This window comes from Aedes albopictus, chromosome 1 (assembly GCF_035046485.1).
Source record: "Aedes albopictus strain Foshan chromosome 1, AalbF5, whole genome shotgun sequence".
Lineage (NCBI taxonomy): Eukaryota > Metazoa > Arthropoda > Insecta > Diptera > Culicidae > Aedes > Aedes albopictus.
The window spans coordinates 114,201,486-114,218,032 of NC_085136.1; the positions used below are offsets into that span (position 1 = coordinate 114,201,486).

At 44.4% G+C, this 16,547-nt stretch overlaps 2 protein-coding genes across 3 annotated transcripts in view; one reads left to right on the forward strand and one right to left on the reverse strand.

The window, feature by feature from the left end:
• The first annotated feature begins 3,646 nt into the window (after positions 1–3,646).
• LOC109414073 (sphingomyelin phosphodiesterase-like) lies at positions 3,647–10,697 on the forward strand. Its single transcript, XM_019687809.3, has 3 exons — positions 3,647–3,852; positions 3,915–5,359; positions 10,190–10,697. Exons 1-3 carry the CDS (start codon positions 3,729–3,731, stop codon positions 10,523–10,525), a joined length of 1,905 nt encoding a protein of 634 aa, XP_019543354.3. The 5' UTR covers positions 3,647–3,728; the 3' UTR covers positions 10,526–10,697.
• LOC115256094 (corticotropin-releasing factor-binding protein) overlaps positions 10,538–16,547 on the reverse strand; it is a 159,918-nt gene continuing 153,908 nt past the window's right edge. For both annotated transcript variants that reach the window (XM_029854353.2, XM_029854352.2), the window contains exon 6: positions 10,538–11,239. In XM_029854353.2, coding sequence (XP_029710213.1) covers positions 10,973–11,239 — 267 coding nt within the window. In that variant the 3' untranslated portion in view covers positions 10,538–10,972. The remainder of the gene's footprint in view (positions 11,240–16,547) is intronic.

Here is a 16,547-nt window from a genome sequence, read left to right on the forward strand (position 1 = left end):
AAACTTCTTCTTCTTTCCGCTTGGTGCATCAATCAATAAGGTGCAAAATCGTCAATATGCAGACAAAAATCAGTTTCGCTCAAATGCTTCTGACGACCAATAGTTTGCTGCTTGCTATATGGCACTGCACGCTTATATAGTTTTCCTCTAAGAAATCCTCCAACAATTAGCTTTGTAAGGAATTTCACAGGGTGTTATTTATAGGTTTTCCCAACAGGAGAAGGATAACATTTCCACAAAAATTCTTACTGGGAATACCAGAAAAAAAAACTTCTGAAAACATTCCAAAAGGATCTGGGAAAACTCAGAAGGAACTTCCAGAAGAATTTCAGAAGGAACTCCTGGAAGAATATGATAAGGAAATCATATAGAAATTCCGCGAGGAGTTCCTGGTTGGAACTTTTGGAGTTCTAGATGGAACTTTTGGAGAAATCTTGAATAAACTCCTGGAAGAATTTCAGAAGGAGATATTTGGTGATTCTCAGAAGGAACTCCTGGTTCAATTTCTGAAGAAAACAGGCAAGAATTTTTGAAAGAATTCCGGAAAGAATTTCTGAAGGAATCCTGAAAACAACTTTTTAGGAATCCCGAAAGATTATCTGGATATAACTTCTGGTGAAATCTAGGAAAGAAAATCATGGAGGAATTCCAGAAGGAACTAAAGAGATTCCTCGCGAAAAAATGCTGGATAAATCCTAGAAGGAAGTCCTCGAGGTATCTCAAAAGAATCCAGGAAGGAATTCCTGAAGGAATTCGAAAAAGAACTCCTGGAGGAATCCCACTCCTGGGAGGGTTTTGAAGACTGTGGGGGTTTCCGGCAGAGATCTCGGAATAAATATCTGAGTGAATTCCTGAAGGAAACCAAGAAGAAACTCCTGAATGAATCCTGAAACCCTTTGGGAAACCCATAAAGAAGTTCTGATGGAATCTCAAAAGATATTCCGGTTAAAATCCCTGAAGAGATGTCCCAAGAAACTGCTGGTGGAAGAAAGGAGAAGAAAACCTCGAAAGAAATTCTGAAGGAAACCATGGATAAACTTTTGGAATAACCTTAGAAAAAATAAACTTCTGGAGAAATCTCAGGGGGAACTTTTGCAGGAATCTAAGAAAAAAAAACTCCGGAAGGAATTTTTGGAGGAATTCTCTAATGGAATCCCAAAGGAAAATCTCATAAATGGGAATCCCAAAAGAAACTCCTTGAGGATTTCCAAAATGAACTGCTAGGAGAATTTATGAACAAACTCCTGCAGAGTCCTTCGAATGTCATGGTGAATTTTATTCAAATGAGACCAATTTTATATTCTCAATAGATTCATTATTGAGCAAACTTATATCTTCGAAAAAGCTCCTAGGCTAGTATGGGATCATGAATTTCCTGTTCTTCGGCATCAAGCTGAACGATATGTGGTTTATTGAGTCATTAGCTTTGGTGATAATCTCCACTGGTTGCACCTATGGTCTTGATGTCGGCGATCTGAAGCTAGCAATCGGCAATGTTTTCTTGCTATTGTTGTTTTTTTTATCATATTCTATAAACATACAAGTTAAAATTGAAATCAGAGCAAAATTCGAGTTTTTTTTTGCTTTTAGACATGAAAATTTTATTTTGAGGGTGGCGGGGGTGTTTAACAAGCTACACCATTTAAAGAGGGGGGTACCTGAATTTGTGACGAAATGCTACGAGGGGGAGGGGTATGTAAAAACCGCTTTAAAAAAGCTACGTTATTTATGGACGCCCCCTCACTCGATCCATCGTCGCCTTGATCAATCGTATCAGTTTATCCGGGAGTCCGTTTTCGTGCATAATCTGTCATAGCTGGTCTCGATCGATTGTATCATACGCCGATTTGAAATCGATGAACAAGGGTTGTGTGGGCACAAGGCTTCTCAAAATCAATGAAATCCAGAAAATATCGACGCAGTTCATATTATTTAGGCATATTCACGTGAAAATTAGCACATTGAGCTGAAAAATATTATTATTGTCCAATTTTTGAGAGCTTCGCCCGCCACCCCCACCTCCCAACCCCCCCTGCCCCCCAAACTTCGTCTCAAGTTGGCGCTTATGTCGTTGTTATATTGTTATAACTAGATTTGTTACACGTATGTTGTATAGCATACAATATGCTGGTGTTAGCTTTTGGTATTTTACCTCTTATTACAACAAAGTGCATAACAACTCTTGGTGTCAAGTACTGACTTCTATTCGGATTCAAGCTGCACAAATCACATCTTTCCCCCGTAGCAGCTACAAATTTAAGCATTATTTTCCTATCAAAAAGAAAGAACCAACTACAAATGTATGATACAATAATCGTAAGCGAGTAGAACTGTGGAATTACTCAACAAAAATGTAGAAAATTCCCCAAAGTTGCCTCGCAAATCTGGAAAATTACGAAAAATACCAAATGAGTTACATGCAATTAAGAACCCCACAAATAAACAAAACTAACGGTTTCGGTTTGAGGTGACTGACTTCAGCATCTGTTTTAGATAAACGAAACTCTTATCTGTTCAAAACATATGTTATTCTTGTTTTGTCTCATACAAAGAATGGCAGATTACACCAAAGAGAATAAGGAAAACTACAGATAACATTCTGCATCAGATAGTCGGCATCGTCTGTCGCGACGAACTGAGCATCATGGAAGAATTCGAGCAATTCGGGTGACCCACAAATCACGTTGTACGTAAACACAGAATTTTCCCACGCTCGTATCTTTGTTGGTGTAGTCTGTCGAGGAAGTTTTCCTTATCCATTCAAAGTTTCCATAATTAGTATGTTTATAAACAAAAAAACTGCTTTTGTTTATGTATTTTCGTCATCTCGTTTGCTGTTCATTGTTCAACAAAAATACACAAATAGCAAACAAAACGTAACTCTAATTGATATAAAAGCATGATATGACTAATTCAATAGCACGGTGGTACTGTTGCAAATTTTTCTCAAAAAAAAATCAACTAAGGAAGTGCCATTTAATACCAACAGCTGTAAAATAATAAAGAAAAAAATAACAGTATCCCATATATGTTCATAGCACACACAATAAGAGTTATCGTGCCCTTAGGTTACAAATACACATCAGGGTTAAATTTTAAAACTAGGGATTAAACAAGAAATGGGTTAAGCAAGGAATAACCTGAAGGACCAACATCTGCTTTGCACTAATAAAAATCTGATCGAGTCAAACCAGATGTTTGAGCATTGATCTGTACTCGGTCAAATGTTTGACGCTGTGTACTTGCATCTTTAGGCTACTTCAACGTCAATTGATTCAAGCAAGTATTCAAAATAGGACCCCCTCTGCCCGAATGGTCCCAGACCCTAAATGCGATCAATATATATCGCATAAACACTCTAGTTCCTTTATTCAAATGGTAAAGCGCCATTCAAAGAGCATTCAGTATTCAGATATGGTCTTTTTAATTGCATTGCTTATTGATGAAAAACCTACTTATATGTGTATGGTAATAAGCTGAGAAAACTATATGCGGGTATCATCAAATAATGTTCTCAAAACAGCTACGTAATTCACGAGTGAGCCATCCCATGAGATAACCTCTTATCAGCGGCAATTACCTACTGTTTATTCGAGCACAATATTGTCAGTGGCAGCGGCATTCACCTGATCTTCGTTGGGAGATCAGTCATCTCCGAATTTCAGCTGATCGTCAGTCATCGCTGAGCAGTGGCGAAAGCAACAGCTCAATCCGAAGCACTCGGCAAGATGATCACCCGTAGGTCTTTGCTGTTTTTGTTTGTGTATGTTGCGGTCGGTGTTCGGTGCGGTAATGTAATCGACAGTAGTGATAACACTATCGACGAGAGCGTTGCCGTTGAGGTGGAAATAGGTGAGTTGTTTTGGTTGTTGATATGTGTTGTTGTTATTGATATAACTTTATTTGTTTCGTAGCCAAATATGAGGCGGATTTTTTGCAGGAGTTCGACCACTATCAGTCCACGGGTCGAAAAACGTCCAACTTCGATCGTCTGTTGGACATGATCAAATCACCCGACATCAAGGTCACTCTCGATCGGATGCCACACACTAAGAACCCCAAAATCTGTTTGACTTGTCTATCGTCAAGCTATACCTTCATGGAGATCTACAAACGGACTGAAAAGAAAGAGAAGGCCCTGCTGGTCAAACTAGCTCAGGACATTTGCCATTTGTACAGTTTGAAACCTTATGTTTGTGACGGGTTAATTGCACTGAATGCCGATATGATGATGTTTATCTTGGGGCACCTTGATGAGTTACCTTCGGCTGAGCGAGTATGCGCCGTAGCTTATCAAGGCGAAGACTGCGTGCTGGATAGACCTTACATCCTTTCCGATCGATATCCAAAAGTGAATATCAGTTCGTCTCAAAACGTTTTGAAGACATCCAAGAGAGCATCGATCCCATCCAACAAAGAACCCCTAACGATCATTCACCTCACAGACATTCACTACGATCCAGAGTACGTAGTGGGTATCAACGCAGACTGCGCCGCGGGAGCTTGCTGTCGACACGTTCCTGATCTGGAACCAGCCGATTCAGCCAACGCAGCCGGTTTTTGGGGTGACTACCGAGACTGCGACAGTCCATGGCACGCCGTGGTAGACGCCATGGAACAGATACGTACGCAGCACCCGAAAATCGACGCCGTCTACTTCACGGGAGACATCATTCACCACTTCACGTGGAACACTACAGTCGCGTCCAACGAGGAATCCATGCGGCAGATTTTCCAACTCCTGAAAGAACGCTTCGTGGACATTCCGCTGTACCCCATCCTGGGTAACCACGAGTCGGACCCTGCCAATCTGTACGCGCCGCATCATGTCCCGGCCAAACTCACGTCCGCATATCTGTACGACTTTATCGCCGAACAGTGGGACGATTGGCTTCCGAAAGAAGTGAACCGGTCAACGATAGCCGACGGTGGCTACTACACGGTTCTGAGCCCCCTAGGGCATCGAATCATCGCTCTGAACAACAACTTCTGCTACGTCCACAACTGGTGGCTGCTCTACAGCGACATCTACTTCATTCGTCAGCTTCAGTGGCTTCACGATACCCTACAAGAGTCGGAAAAATTGGGTGAAAAGGTTCACATTCTAGGGCATGTGCCGTCGTACGACAACTACTGCTATATTGGCTGGACTAGAGAGTATCGTAAGATCGTGGATCGGTTTGCTCACGTAATCGAGGGGCAGTTCAACGGGCATTCGCACGTGGACGAGTTCAACGTGTACTACCGGAGAGATGATCCAACGGCAGCGGTGAATGTGGCGTGGAATGGGGGTTCAACGACGACTTTTACACAGCTGAATCCCAACTACAAGGTGTTCTACGTGGACCGGGAAAGTTTCGTGAGTATTTATAACTTTAACCTTTTCATGGGGTTTAAGATGGATTTCAGAAGAAGTAGAAGTTCAGTGAGTTTCCATTATGCGTGAGGGTATTTCTGGGTTGGTTTCAGAAATATTCCCAAGCATAGTGCCGGTGTCTTTAGTTTTTGAACTGATTTTTGGACCCATATGAAGGTTGATCATCTATATCAACTTTTTTCCCCGATCAGCCTAGATAGCTGTGTAGTGTCGGTAGCGGTTATCTCAATTGGCTAAGAATAACACTACGGACCGCCTGTTCCGGTGGTAAGAGTCCACTAACAAGTGACCCCTAATTAATTGTATGATGCGGCTGTATGCTTACCGTGCCTAGGAATGAATGGTTAGGGAGGTCTAATAAAAACCTGACCGCTAATGGAGCCTGTGGAATACTTATACTTGAGGCCAAATAAGGGCGGGCTTATGAAGTTGTTATTAATTAGTTTAAATTGTCACCTATATATGGTTTCGCATTATGCGATTTACACAATTTATTCTGTGTATCCTCGCCTTTAGCGTTTTCCAATCGATACCGGTCTGATTTTACTGCTGCTGTTCTTTGCTGTGCTGTGATTGTAAAGAGTTTGATCTTGCCTAGTTTGGGTAGTGGCTACGGTTAGGATAGCTCAGAACAATCTTCAGTATTAAAGAACTGCAAAGATCAATCTTTGCAGACTTATGCAAAATGGTACAGCCCAAGTGGCCTTAGTCCAAGAACCTTACTTTCGTAAATGAAATTTCTATCAGGGAAACCTTGGTGGGTCGTGCGTCGTATGAAGAAGCAAAGAGTTTCAGACCTATCAGTTTGACCTCTTTTCTTCTGAAATGCTTAGAACGCATTGTGGATCATCACATCCGTGATGTTCATCTGGCCAACGTGCCTGTTCATGTGAACCAACATGCCTACCAATCTGGAAAGGCCACTGTGACTCTTTTACACAAAGTTGTTTACTATATCGAGAAGGCATTCGCTGAAAAGCAATCCTGCTTGGGTGTTTTCTTAGATATCGAGGATGCCTTTGACAATGTGCCTTTCGATGCCATATTGGAAGCCGCACGGAGTCATGATATATCTCCAATGATTTCCAATTGGATTCATCAAATGCTCAAAAACCGATATCTCTTCTCGACATTGCGTCTAGCAGGGATTAGGAAATTGAGTGTTTGTGGATGCCCCCAAGGGGGAGTCTTGTCCCCGCTTTTGTAGCAGATACGCTATTGGGGCAACTCAATTATAGCGGTTTTCCTACTTATGGTTTTGCCGACGACTATCTAACTTTGTTAGTTGGTATGTGCATCAGCACCCTTTTCGACCTGATGCAAAGCGCCCTTCAGGTAGTTGAGGGTTGCTGTCGCCAATATGGCCTTTCGGTTAATTCGAGTAAAACATCTATTGTTCTTTTTACGGAAAGGCGAAACCGTAATGGCGTTCGACCTTTGCGTCTCTTTGATTCTGAAATCGATGTGACTGAACAGGTAAAGTACGTTGGAGTCATTCTTGATTCCAAGCTTTCCAGGACACCTCACTTTGAGTTCAGAATCAAGAAAGCTTGTATGGCCTTCGGGCAATGCCGGTGTACTTTTGGTACAACTTGGGGTCTTAAACCCAAGTATATCAAATGGATTTACACAACTGTGGTCCAGCCAATATTGGCTTATGGATATCTTGTGTGGTGGCAAAAGGGCGAAGTGAGAACGGTCCAATCGAAATTAGGCCATCTCCAAAGGATGTGCTTAATGGCGATGTCTGGAGCGTTCTCTTCAACTTCCACGGCAGCGCTCGAAGTTCTCTTTGACGTTGCTCTACTACACATTCATCTCAAACAAGAAGCACTTTCTTGCACTTACCGGTTACGGGTACTCGGTCTACTAGAGGAAACTCCTGTGAACCGCACATCAACACACACCTCGTTGTTTCCACTTTTGGTGAATTGGGACAAAATTGTCCTTGCTCCAAGTGATCTTACAATTGCTTGTAATTTTCCATATAGGACATTTTCCACGAAATTCCCTTCCCGGGAAGAGTGGACATCTGGATATCTGGAGAGAAGTGTTTCAGACGGCATCGTTACACTGATGGCTCCCTTCTCGAAGGTCGAGCAGGTGCTGGTGTTTATTCTCGTGAGCTAAGGCTATATCAGTCTTACTCACTTGGTAGACACTGCACCGTTTTTCAGGCCGAAATCTTTGCTCTTATGTGCGGAGTGCAATCAGCACTTCAGCAGCACGTAATGGGCAAAGTAATATACTTCTGTTTAGATAGCCAGGCTGCTATTAAAGCACTTGCTTCGGCCAACTCCAGGTCGAAGATAGTTATCGCTTGTCGAACTCAAATCGAGGAGCTGAATTCAGCAAACGCTGTTCACCTTGTATGGGTACCTGGTCATTCTTCCATCGCTGGAAATGAATTGGCTGATGAGTTAGGTCGCTCTGGAGCATCACATGACTTCATTGGCCCTGAGCCAGCTATTCCGATATCGAAGTGTTGGATTAAGCTTCAGATTCACACCTGGGCTGTCACTCAACACAGACAATATTGGAATAGTTTGGAGTCATGTCGTCAAACCAAATTGTATTGTACTGAGCCATCTCCAAGGGTGGCGAAGTATCTTACAAATTTGTCAAAGCAGAATTGCAGCATTCTGGTCAAAGCATTGACCCGCCACTGCCGACTCAGTTATCACATGGCGAATATTCAGCAAGCTGATTCATTTGTATGTGATAGCTGTGAATCCGATTATGGAACTTCGTATCATTTGATATGTAACTGTCCAGTTTTTGCGCAACTGCGTTTCCGAGTGTTCGGTAAACACTTATTAAGTGAAACTGACTTCAGAAACCTGAATCTTCAGGATGTTCTGTTGTTCTTAACCCGCTGTGGTAAAGAGCTATACCCAGTAAACCACACATCGTACAAGGATGTGTATGTCAAATCGCTTTTTATTTCATGAAAAATCAAAATCACATAAAAGGATGAGCCTTGTAACAAAAATGATACAAACAATTGTATAAAAATCCACACTACGATTTGTTTACGACAATCTATTTTGAAAATAAAACGAGTCATAAATACCTCGATCCAAAATCGCTGCGATTTGTGAGCAGTGGCATGTTATATTTTAGGCCAGAAAAGTAACGAATGCAATCGTAGTTACTTATACTTATGACCCAATCTTGTACCGTGGGGACCACCATAAATCAGCACTAAACATACCGAGTGCCCCCTCTGGCAAGAAAACTTCAACATGTATTGAATAAAATGTTTCATAATTTCATGAATACGTACCTCTCATTTGTGTAATTACGTGAAGGTGTAAAAAATTCGATAGTTAGCCACTCATATTTTATCACACTCTCCTCTTTCACTGGAAGAAGCATCCACCCTGCGGGTGGGGTTTGCCCTCGATTTTCTCACATTACATTTCAATATTCACCAACCTGGTCTGCAACAGACTCTTTAGCGAGACGTCGTATCTGGATTCGAAAAGTAGTTTTCCCCGGTTGGGCAATGTTTCTGGAGATGATTTGCGCAAACTAGAACGAATTCACTGACTTTTTCGGCGACGACGACGACGGCGGCGGAGCGCGCACGATACTGGTGTTCGGTTGTAAACAAAATTAGTCGTTAACACTGCAGTCCAAACTCGGTGTAAGTTGTATAATCTGACAGATCCTACAGCGTTGGATAATATGCATTGTATATCGAGTGAGCAAAGCGTCGATCATAATCGCAATGACTTAGGGAAGTTTGTCGCCAGTCATCATATTAAGCGTCATGAGAAGCATTATGTGCTGGAAAGGTTGAGTTTATATTGGTCAATCAAAACACTTCGGTCAACAAAGCTGAGCTAGTACAGTGGTATGTTATCTGACTATGGATCTCAAGGTCCCTGTTTCGAGGCTGACTGTCGACTTTTTTTTTTCTTTTATAAACAAAATGGCACATCGCATTACTTATCTTGAGAAGTCGTTTTATTGACTTTTTATCATTATTTCGGGACATCGTATTACATACCATTGAAAGTCGAAAGAAGTCTTCCAAAGTACGTATATGGCCTCCACTTTGGTACGTATAAAGCAGTTTTGTGCAGTTTATACGATTGAATAGGTTTTTATATAGTGCTGTATAAGAAAATTTATATAGACCAAAATGTTAACTGGGTAGGCTCTCTTTACGCTTTATGCGTTATCACAGTGCCCTTTTCAGGGCGCTGTTTGAACCCATTGTGGTACGCTTATGCGTTAGTACCCTCTCCCAGGGTATTTTTCACATTTCTCTACCTGTCCCTATTCCCATCCAAATCCTTATTTCCTTCCTTTTCCCTCAGGTAGATGATGAATTAGGCTTTTATGATGGCAATGGCACGAATGTCCCAAATGGAGGATAACGTGCCTCTGGAGCCGGCCTTCTGATACCTGATACCTGAGTCATACTTGCGATACTGTAGCCAAATAGCGTTTGTACTACGAGAAATGATTTTTTGAAGAAAAAAAAATCCAATTAAGCATTTATATCACTTAAAGCAAAACTCAACAAACTTGATATGCGTCGCTATGGGTTCTGCACATTTAAATTTGAGCATTTCATGATGATCATGATGTTAATGATGACGTTACTGTGCAAGCTCTCATCTTTTCCATATCATATGCGATCGCGCATTGGCTGAACGATTTCAACGCATGTGTCTTCATTCAACAATGACACGCCGTTGCGTTATGTAGCGCTTTGCCATACAGCTGGACTAAATACTTACTCTGTTTTTTCTAAGCATTTGAAATCGAAAACTAAATTTCTTATTTTGTTCACCCTAGGAAATCCTCGACCACGAAACCTGGATCTACAATCTCACCGAAGCGAATCAACATCCGGACCGTAAACCACTCTGGTTCAAGGAATACACCTTCAAAGAACACTTCGGTCTAACCGACCTGAGCCCGAAATCGCTGGACGCCTTGCTGCAGAAACTGGCCCATTCCGAAGCGGACCTGCGCCAGTACTGGAACGTCAAGCAGAAGAACTCCGACCCGATGCTTTCCCGGGGCTGTGATAAAACCTGTCTACGGGATGCTCTCTGTGCCATAGCTCGAACCGAATACTCGGATGATGCCGCCTGTGAGCGGCTGTTGGCCCAACCCACTGATGCATAAAGACCGATGACGTCAAAGTTGTACACTAAAATTTATATTTTCATTGTTGCTCTCTTTCTTTACATGTTTAAGATTCTACTCTTGGATTGAATTTAGCTTCTTATTCTAGCTTTGGTATGAGTGGCTCTATATTGTGCATCAAATAAATATCGGCTCTTGTTTTCTTTTGTTTTAGTTTTATTTTTTAGCTCTTTTCCCTTTCTCATCATCCAAAACAGAACAGTGTTCATGATCACAAATAAAATCAAGCAAATGACTAGATTGCACATTGCATTCCCAAGCGGATTGCCGTTTCCTTTTCAGAGAATCACAAAACTGACAATATGTTTAGTACATATATTTAGGAAGAACTTCAACTAAAGCGAAACAGATCTATTCTAATACTGCAATTATTTTACACATCCGTCACACTGATGACGACAATCTTTGGAACATTTATTACGGTGTTTATTTCTTCTTCTTTCGTCGCATGTCGCACAGCACCGTGGCCAGAGCGATATCGTTTTCCTCGGCAACCCGCACCGAAACCAGTGCCTGATTGGCGTGCCGTCCGCTGGAAATCAATCGAGCCGTGCTGGTACCGCAAAAGATGCCCTGTTCCGGTCCCGGTTCCATACTCTTGCCACAGATCGTGCTCGATTTATCCATGTTGGACGTGTCTAGTCCGGATGAGCCACCGATTTCCAGTCGGTCAACCACGCCCGGTCGGTCGCACTGAAAAGAAAAAAAAATGTTGATTTTTCATTTTGAGATATAGGTACATGTTTATGGATTATGGATGGATGGATAAAATCTCATCAGTTTAAGCCATAATAATAATAATAATAATAATAATAATAATAATAATAATCATAATAATTAGGTGGGTTAGGTGGCTCAGGTAAAATAACGGCTGGGCGTCCATGAAAAACCACCATTTGAGGAGTGGGAGCTCAAGGTAAAATATCTCCTGGGCGACCATGAAAAACCACCCTCGGCGAGCAGCGGCACTTGAGCCAAGCTATTTAGCACTGTACTTGGAGTAAATGCCAATGCAGAACCCGTAGCTTCCGGGAATGAAAGCACACCCATATGGAGACACGAGCTAGACGAAATAGAAGAATGCGATCGCCCGAGGAGGGAGCCCCTACTGGAGCTGGTCCTGGAACGGGGGACAGAGCGAGCGGCCAGCGGCTGGAAGAGGAAATGGTGCAACAGCGGCCTTCCAGTCAACGGGCACAGCCCGTACCACGAACGCAGAGCAGAAACGGCAGCAATAGCAATCACCAAGGCCATGCTGCACCTGCCAATGTTGCTGTGGCTGATCGACGTCAGTCACTCACGTTAGCAGGCGGCCGACGGCAGCGGATCATGTGGACGAGGGAGATGAATATGTACGTGATTCGCTGCTATTTTGTCTGCACGAGGATGGAGACGGACATGTCCGGCAGATCAGGGATGCTGGAAATGTTCAACGAGAGATTCCCTCGCTTTGCGAACCTGCTTGACTTGAACAAGCTGTACACACGACAGCGAGCAATTATGTCTCATAATATGCTCACAGCTGCAGAAGTGTAGTGCATCAAGCTGGAAGCGCAGAGGGAATTGGGAGAGGAGAGGACAAGATCGAGCGATACGTCGAGAAGGAGTTCTGATGGGCTGGATGCATCGAACGCGAGTGAGAGTCGTGACACGACTGCACCCACTGCTCCAGGACCAACAGCGGATATGCAACGACAGCAACTACGAGACGAACTAGCGCTCCACATGGCCACAGCAGTCACGCAGTTCCGTGGGACAGACCCCATGTCCCGGCACCGAATACCAAAGCTGCGGAATTCCTATCGGTTAACAAGTGCAGTAAGCATCCTAAACCAGGATATTTTGCCACAGTACTTGGAGGCCGTACAGCACCTTGAGGATCTGCAGTTTACGGTGTATTCAGCTGCGGTGGCTGTTGTCAAGACGCTGGGACTGCGGACGCGCCCGCAAGGCGACGGTGAAGGTCGCACACGCCCCAGCACACAGACACCCGCGTGGATGCTACGTTTGGAGAACCGGATCGCCACATTGCGGACCAAGATTGGTCGATTAACACAGTACAAGCAGGGGAATCGATCAACGAGGCTAGTTCGTTATGTTGCTGAAATTGTGAAGCCCGCAGAACTCCGAGATCTCACAGAAGTCAACATTACGGAGATCCTCGACACCCATGTACAGCGGTTGAGTGCTCTTGCGAAACGACTGCGGCGTTATGGAGAATGTTCGAAGCGGAAGGAACAAAACCGGATGTTCAACATTAACGAAAGAGAGTTCTACAACTGCATCCGAAACGACAAGCCTGACTATGGAGAAGGCCTTCCGGAGATTGGCGAAGTCACACAGTTCTGGGTCAATCTATGGGAGAACCCTGTCCAGCACAGCGACGATGGGATGTGGTTGGCAGAAGAAGAGCGACAGTGTAATGGAGTTGGAGACATGACCGCGGTCGTAGTAACCGCTCAGGGTGTACGCGAGGCTACCCGGTATACCAGAAAGTGGGCTGCACCAGGACCCGATTTCGTGCACAATTTTTGGTATAAAAAGCTCACGACGATCCACGGGCGGATGGCGGAATGCTTCAACATGGTGCTAGAAGACCCCACGCAGCTACCAGAGTTCATTACCAGGGGTATCACTTATCTTCTGCCGAAGGACCAAAACACAGCTGACCCAGCAAAGTACAGACCAATAACGTGTCTCTCGAGTCTGTACAAAGTGCTGTCGTCGGTGATAGCGAGGAGGATACAAACCCACTGCGATGCCAACAACGTGATGACCGAAGAACAAAAAGGGTGTCGCAAAAACACGCAAGGCTGCAAAGATCAGGTCATTATAGAGGCAGTCATTGTGGGTCAAGCCACCGATAAGCAGAGGAACCTGAGCATGGCGTACATCGACTACAAGAAGGCGTACGACTCAGTGCCGCACTCGTACCTTCTTAAGGTGCTGCAGTTGTACAAGGTAGACGGGAACGTCATCAGGCGATGGGGATGTGGAGCACGTCCCTACAAATCACCGACGGAACAGCTGTGTTGCGGTCCAGAACTCTCAGCATCAGGAGGGGTATATTTCAAGGCGATACCTTCAGTCCGCTATGGTTCTGCCTTGCAATGAACCCCCTCAGCAGAGCACTCAACCAATGCAACTATGGCTACCAACTGAAAACTGGGGGAAGGAGTACAAGAATAACCCACACCTTCTTTATGGACGACCTGAAGCTGTTTGCGGAATCAGTACAGAGGCTGCATCAACTGTTGCAGCTTGTGACGGTGTTCAGCAACGACATCCGGATGGAGTTTGGAATTGACAAATGTCGGTCAGTCCATCTTCGCCGGGGTCAAGTAGTGGACGCCAGCTGTTTCCGCGTCAATTAACAGGAGGAGATTCGGAATATGGTTGAAGGCGAAGTGTACAAGTACCTCGGCTTCCTGCAACTTAGAGGTATTCGCCACACAGCGATCAAGAAGGAACTGCAGGACAAGTTCTTGCATCGTGTCAACTGTGTTCTGAGGAGCTTTCTGTCAGCCGGCAACAAGGTGAAGGCGATCAACACGTTTGCTGTGCCCCTGTTGACCTACAGCTTTGGGGTGGTAAAGTGGACCAAGACTGACCTCGAGGCGTTAGAACGAGCAGTACGAGTGGCGTTCACCAAGCACCGCATGCGCCATCCAAAGTCATCCATTGAGAGAGTCACCCTGCCACGCGCAGTAGGAGGAAGAGGCGTCACCGATATCCAGGCACTATGTGTCTCCCAGATCCAGCAGCTGCGGGCATATTTCGTAGAAAGCCAGAACCGTCACGAAATGTACCGCACTGTATGTGAAGCTGACCACGGTTACAGCGCCCTGCATCTGGCGCAGGAGGATTATCAGCTGAACTGCGACATCAAGACCGTCGACGAGATGATCGTAACGTGGAAGCAAAAGGAGTTGCATGGGACGCACCCCCATCAACTGGAACTCGAGCACATCGATAAGGCGGCGTCAAACGCGTGGCTGGTGCGGGGTGACCTGTTCTCAGAAACAGAAGGTTTCATGGTAGCCATCCAGGACCGGGTAATTGCGACGAAGAACTATCGGCGGTACATATTGCACGAGGACGTGGAGGACCATTGTAGGAAGTGTAATTCAGTAGGGGAAACGATCGAGCATGTCGTTGCAGGCTGTTCAGTGTTAGCTGGATCAACTTACCTCGATCGTCACAACGAAGTTGCCAAGATTGTGCACCAACAGCTTGCTTTAACCCTTTGGAGCCGGATAATTTCGCCACAGCTGCCGCAACCGCGCTGGTCTCAAATACGTTTGTTATGCTCGGTTTCATTGCCGGGGTCATATTGACCCCTCCGGCTCCAAAGGGTTAAAGCACAACTTGGTCGACAGATTTGTACCCTACTACAAGTACCAGCCGGACCCGGTTCTGGAAAATAGTTGCATAAAGCTGTACTGGGATCGCGAGATCATTACGGACGTCCTCATTCGTGCCAACCGGCCTGACATTGTGGTTTTCGACAAAAGGATGAAGCGAGTAACTCTCATCGACATCGCTGTACCGTTAGACCATAATGTCCAATCAACGTTCTCCGGCAAGATAACCAAGTACCACGACCTAGCTGAGGAGTTGAAGCAGATGTGGCACCTTGAGGACGTCCGTATAATTCCGGTTGTCCTCTCGGCAACCGGAGTTGTCCCTAAATCTCTCCTGAGGTCCCTAGACGAGCTGGAATTGAAGAAGGACCTGAACAGCATCCTGAAAGCGGTGATTCTTGGAACCTGTAGTATAGTTAGGCGGTTCCTGAATCATCACAACTGAAAGTACATCCAAAAGCAGACTCATTAGGATAAGCTAAAAACCGGCTAATGAGATCCACAGAGCCTAATCCCCTTTGGCATTCCGATTGCCCGGGGTAGGTGAAAGTTTCCAGCAATTTTTGCTGAGAAGTGCCAAAACTCTATAATAATAATAATAACGTCAAGAATATTACGATGCACACATGCAAAATGGCTATTGCCAGAGGAAATTATCAGTGAATAACTTTGGAAGTGCTCATAGCAAACGATGCTGCGGAGCATGCCCCAAGGCCAGATATGAAAATACAGCAAACTTATGCATGCGACCTATCAAACCACGACATTTTCGATTGTCTAATGAAAGGTAAGCAGGAAAAAAGTCTCAGACCATATCTGACCCAGAAGTGTTCCAGAACTGGTTCCGGGTGTCCCGATTAAAATGGTTAAATATTAAAGAGACCATGACCCATTCCTATGTCACACCAAATCTTGACCTTTCCGATAACCTTATGAACGGTTAGTAAGCAAATAGGCTGTCGGCTGTTAGGGTCCATGTGAAGTTAACCATCAATGTTAACTTCTTTTCCCGATCAGCCTAGATAGCTGTGTAGTGTCGGTAGCGGTTGTCTCAATTGGCTAAGAATAACACTACGGACCACCTGTTCCGGGGGTAAAAGTCTACCAAACAGCGAACCCCAATCCAAGGTGTCAGGCGACCCGTGCTGATGGATGAATGGTTGAGGGGGTTTAAAATATGCTCGATCTTTAACGGAGTCCGTAATGTAGGTAGATCGCATTTTTGTGTTGCGTTACGGTTAAAGATCTACCAAACCGAACCCTTGTGACATCCGGTTTGTCAAGTTGGGGTAATGTGTTTTGGTAATAAGGATTCATGGTACAAAGTCCTTGTTACTGGTGACAGTTTCTAAAATTGCATTTATTCTGCCTTGTTGATAGTTAAAGAATCAGACCTTGCCCACCCGAGACTACACTTGATGTTAGGAAAACAAACATGCTTTACGTATCTGATTGCGTACTAACCTATCAAGGACTGTTAAGTTCTGGTAATTCAAGGACTCACGTGCATTATTATTGCAGAACACATTCTCTAATTTGACAGAGTTTTGCAACTAGCCTAAAGTCCCGGGTTTTTTCTTTGTTGCCCTGGGACTAAACTAGAAGCAAGATTGGATGGGGCTAGAGTTCCGATGTAT

Excerpts from the sequence above, each read along its gene's own strand:
- LOC109414073 (XM_019687809.3), top strand. The coding sequence starts at position 3,729 with ATGATCACCCGTAGGTCTTTGCTGTTTTTGTTTGTGTATGTTGCGGTC. Across the intron at positions 3,853-3,914 it reads TGCCGTTGAGGTGGAAATAG|CCAAATATGAGGCGGATTTT; the intron begins GTGAGTTGTTTT and ends TTTGTTTCGTAG. Across the intron at positions 5,360-10,189 it reads ACGTGGACCGGGAAAGTTTC|GAAATCCTCGACCACGAAAC; the intron begins GTGAGTATTTAT and ends TGTTCACCCTAG.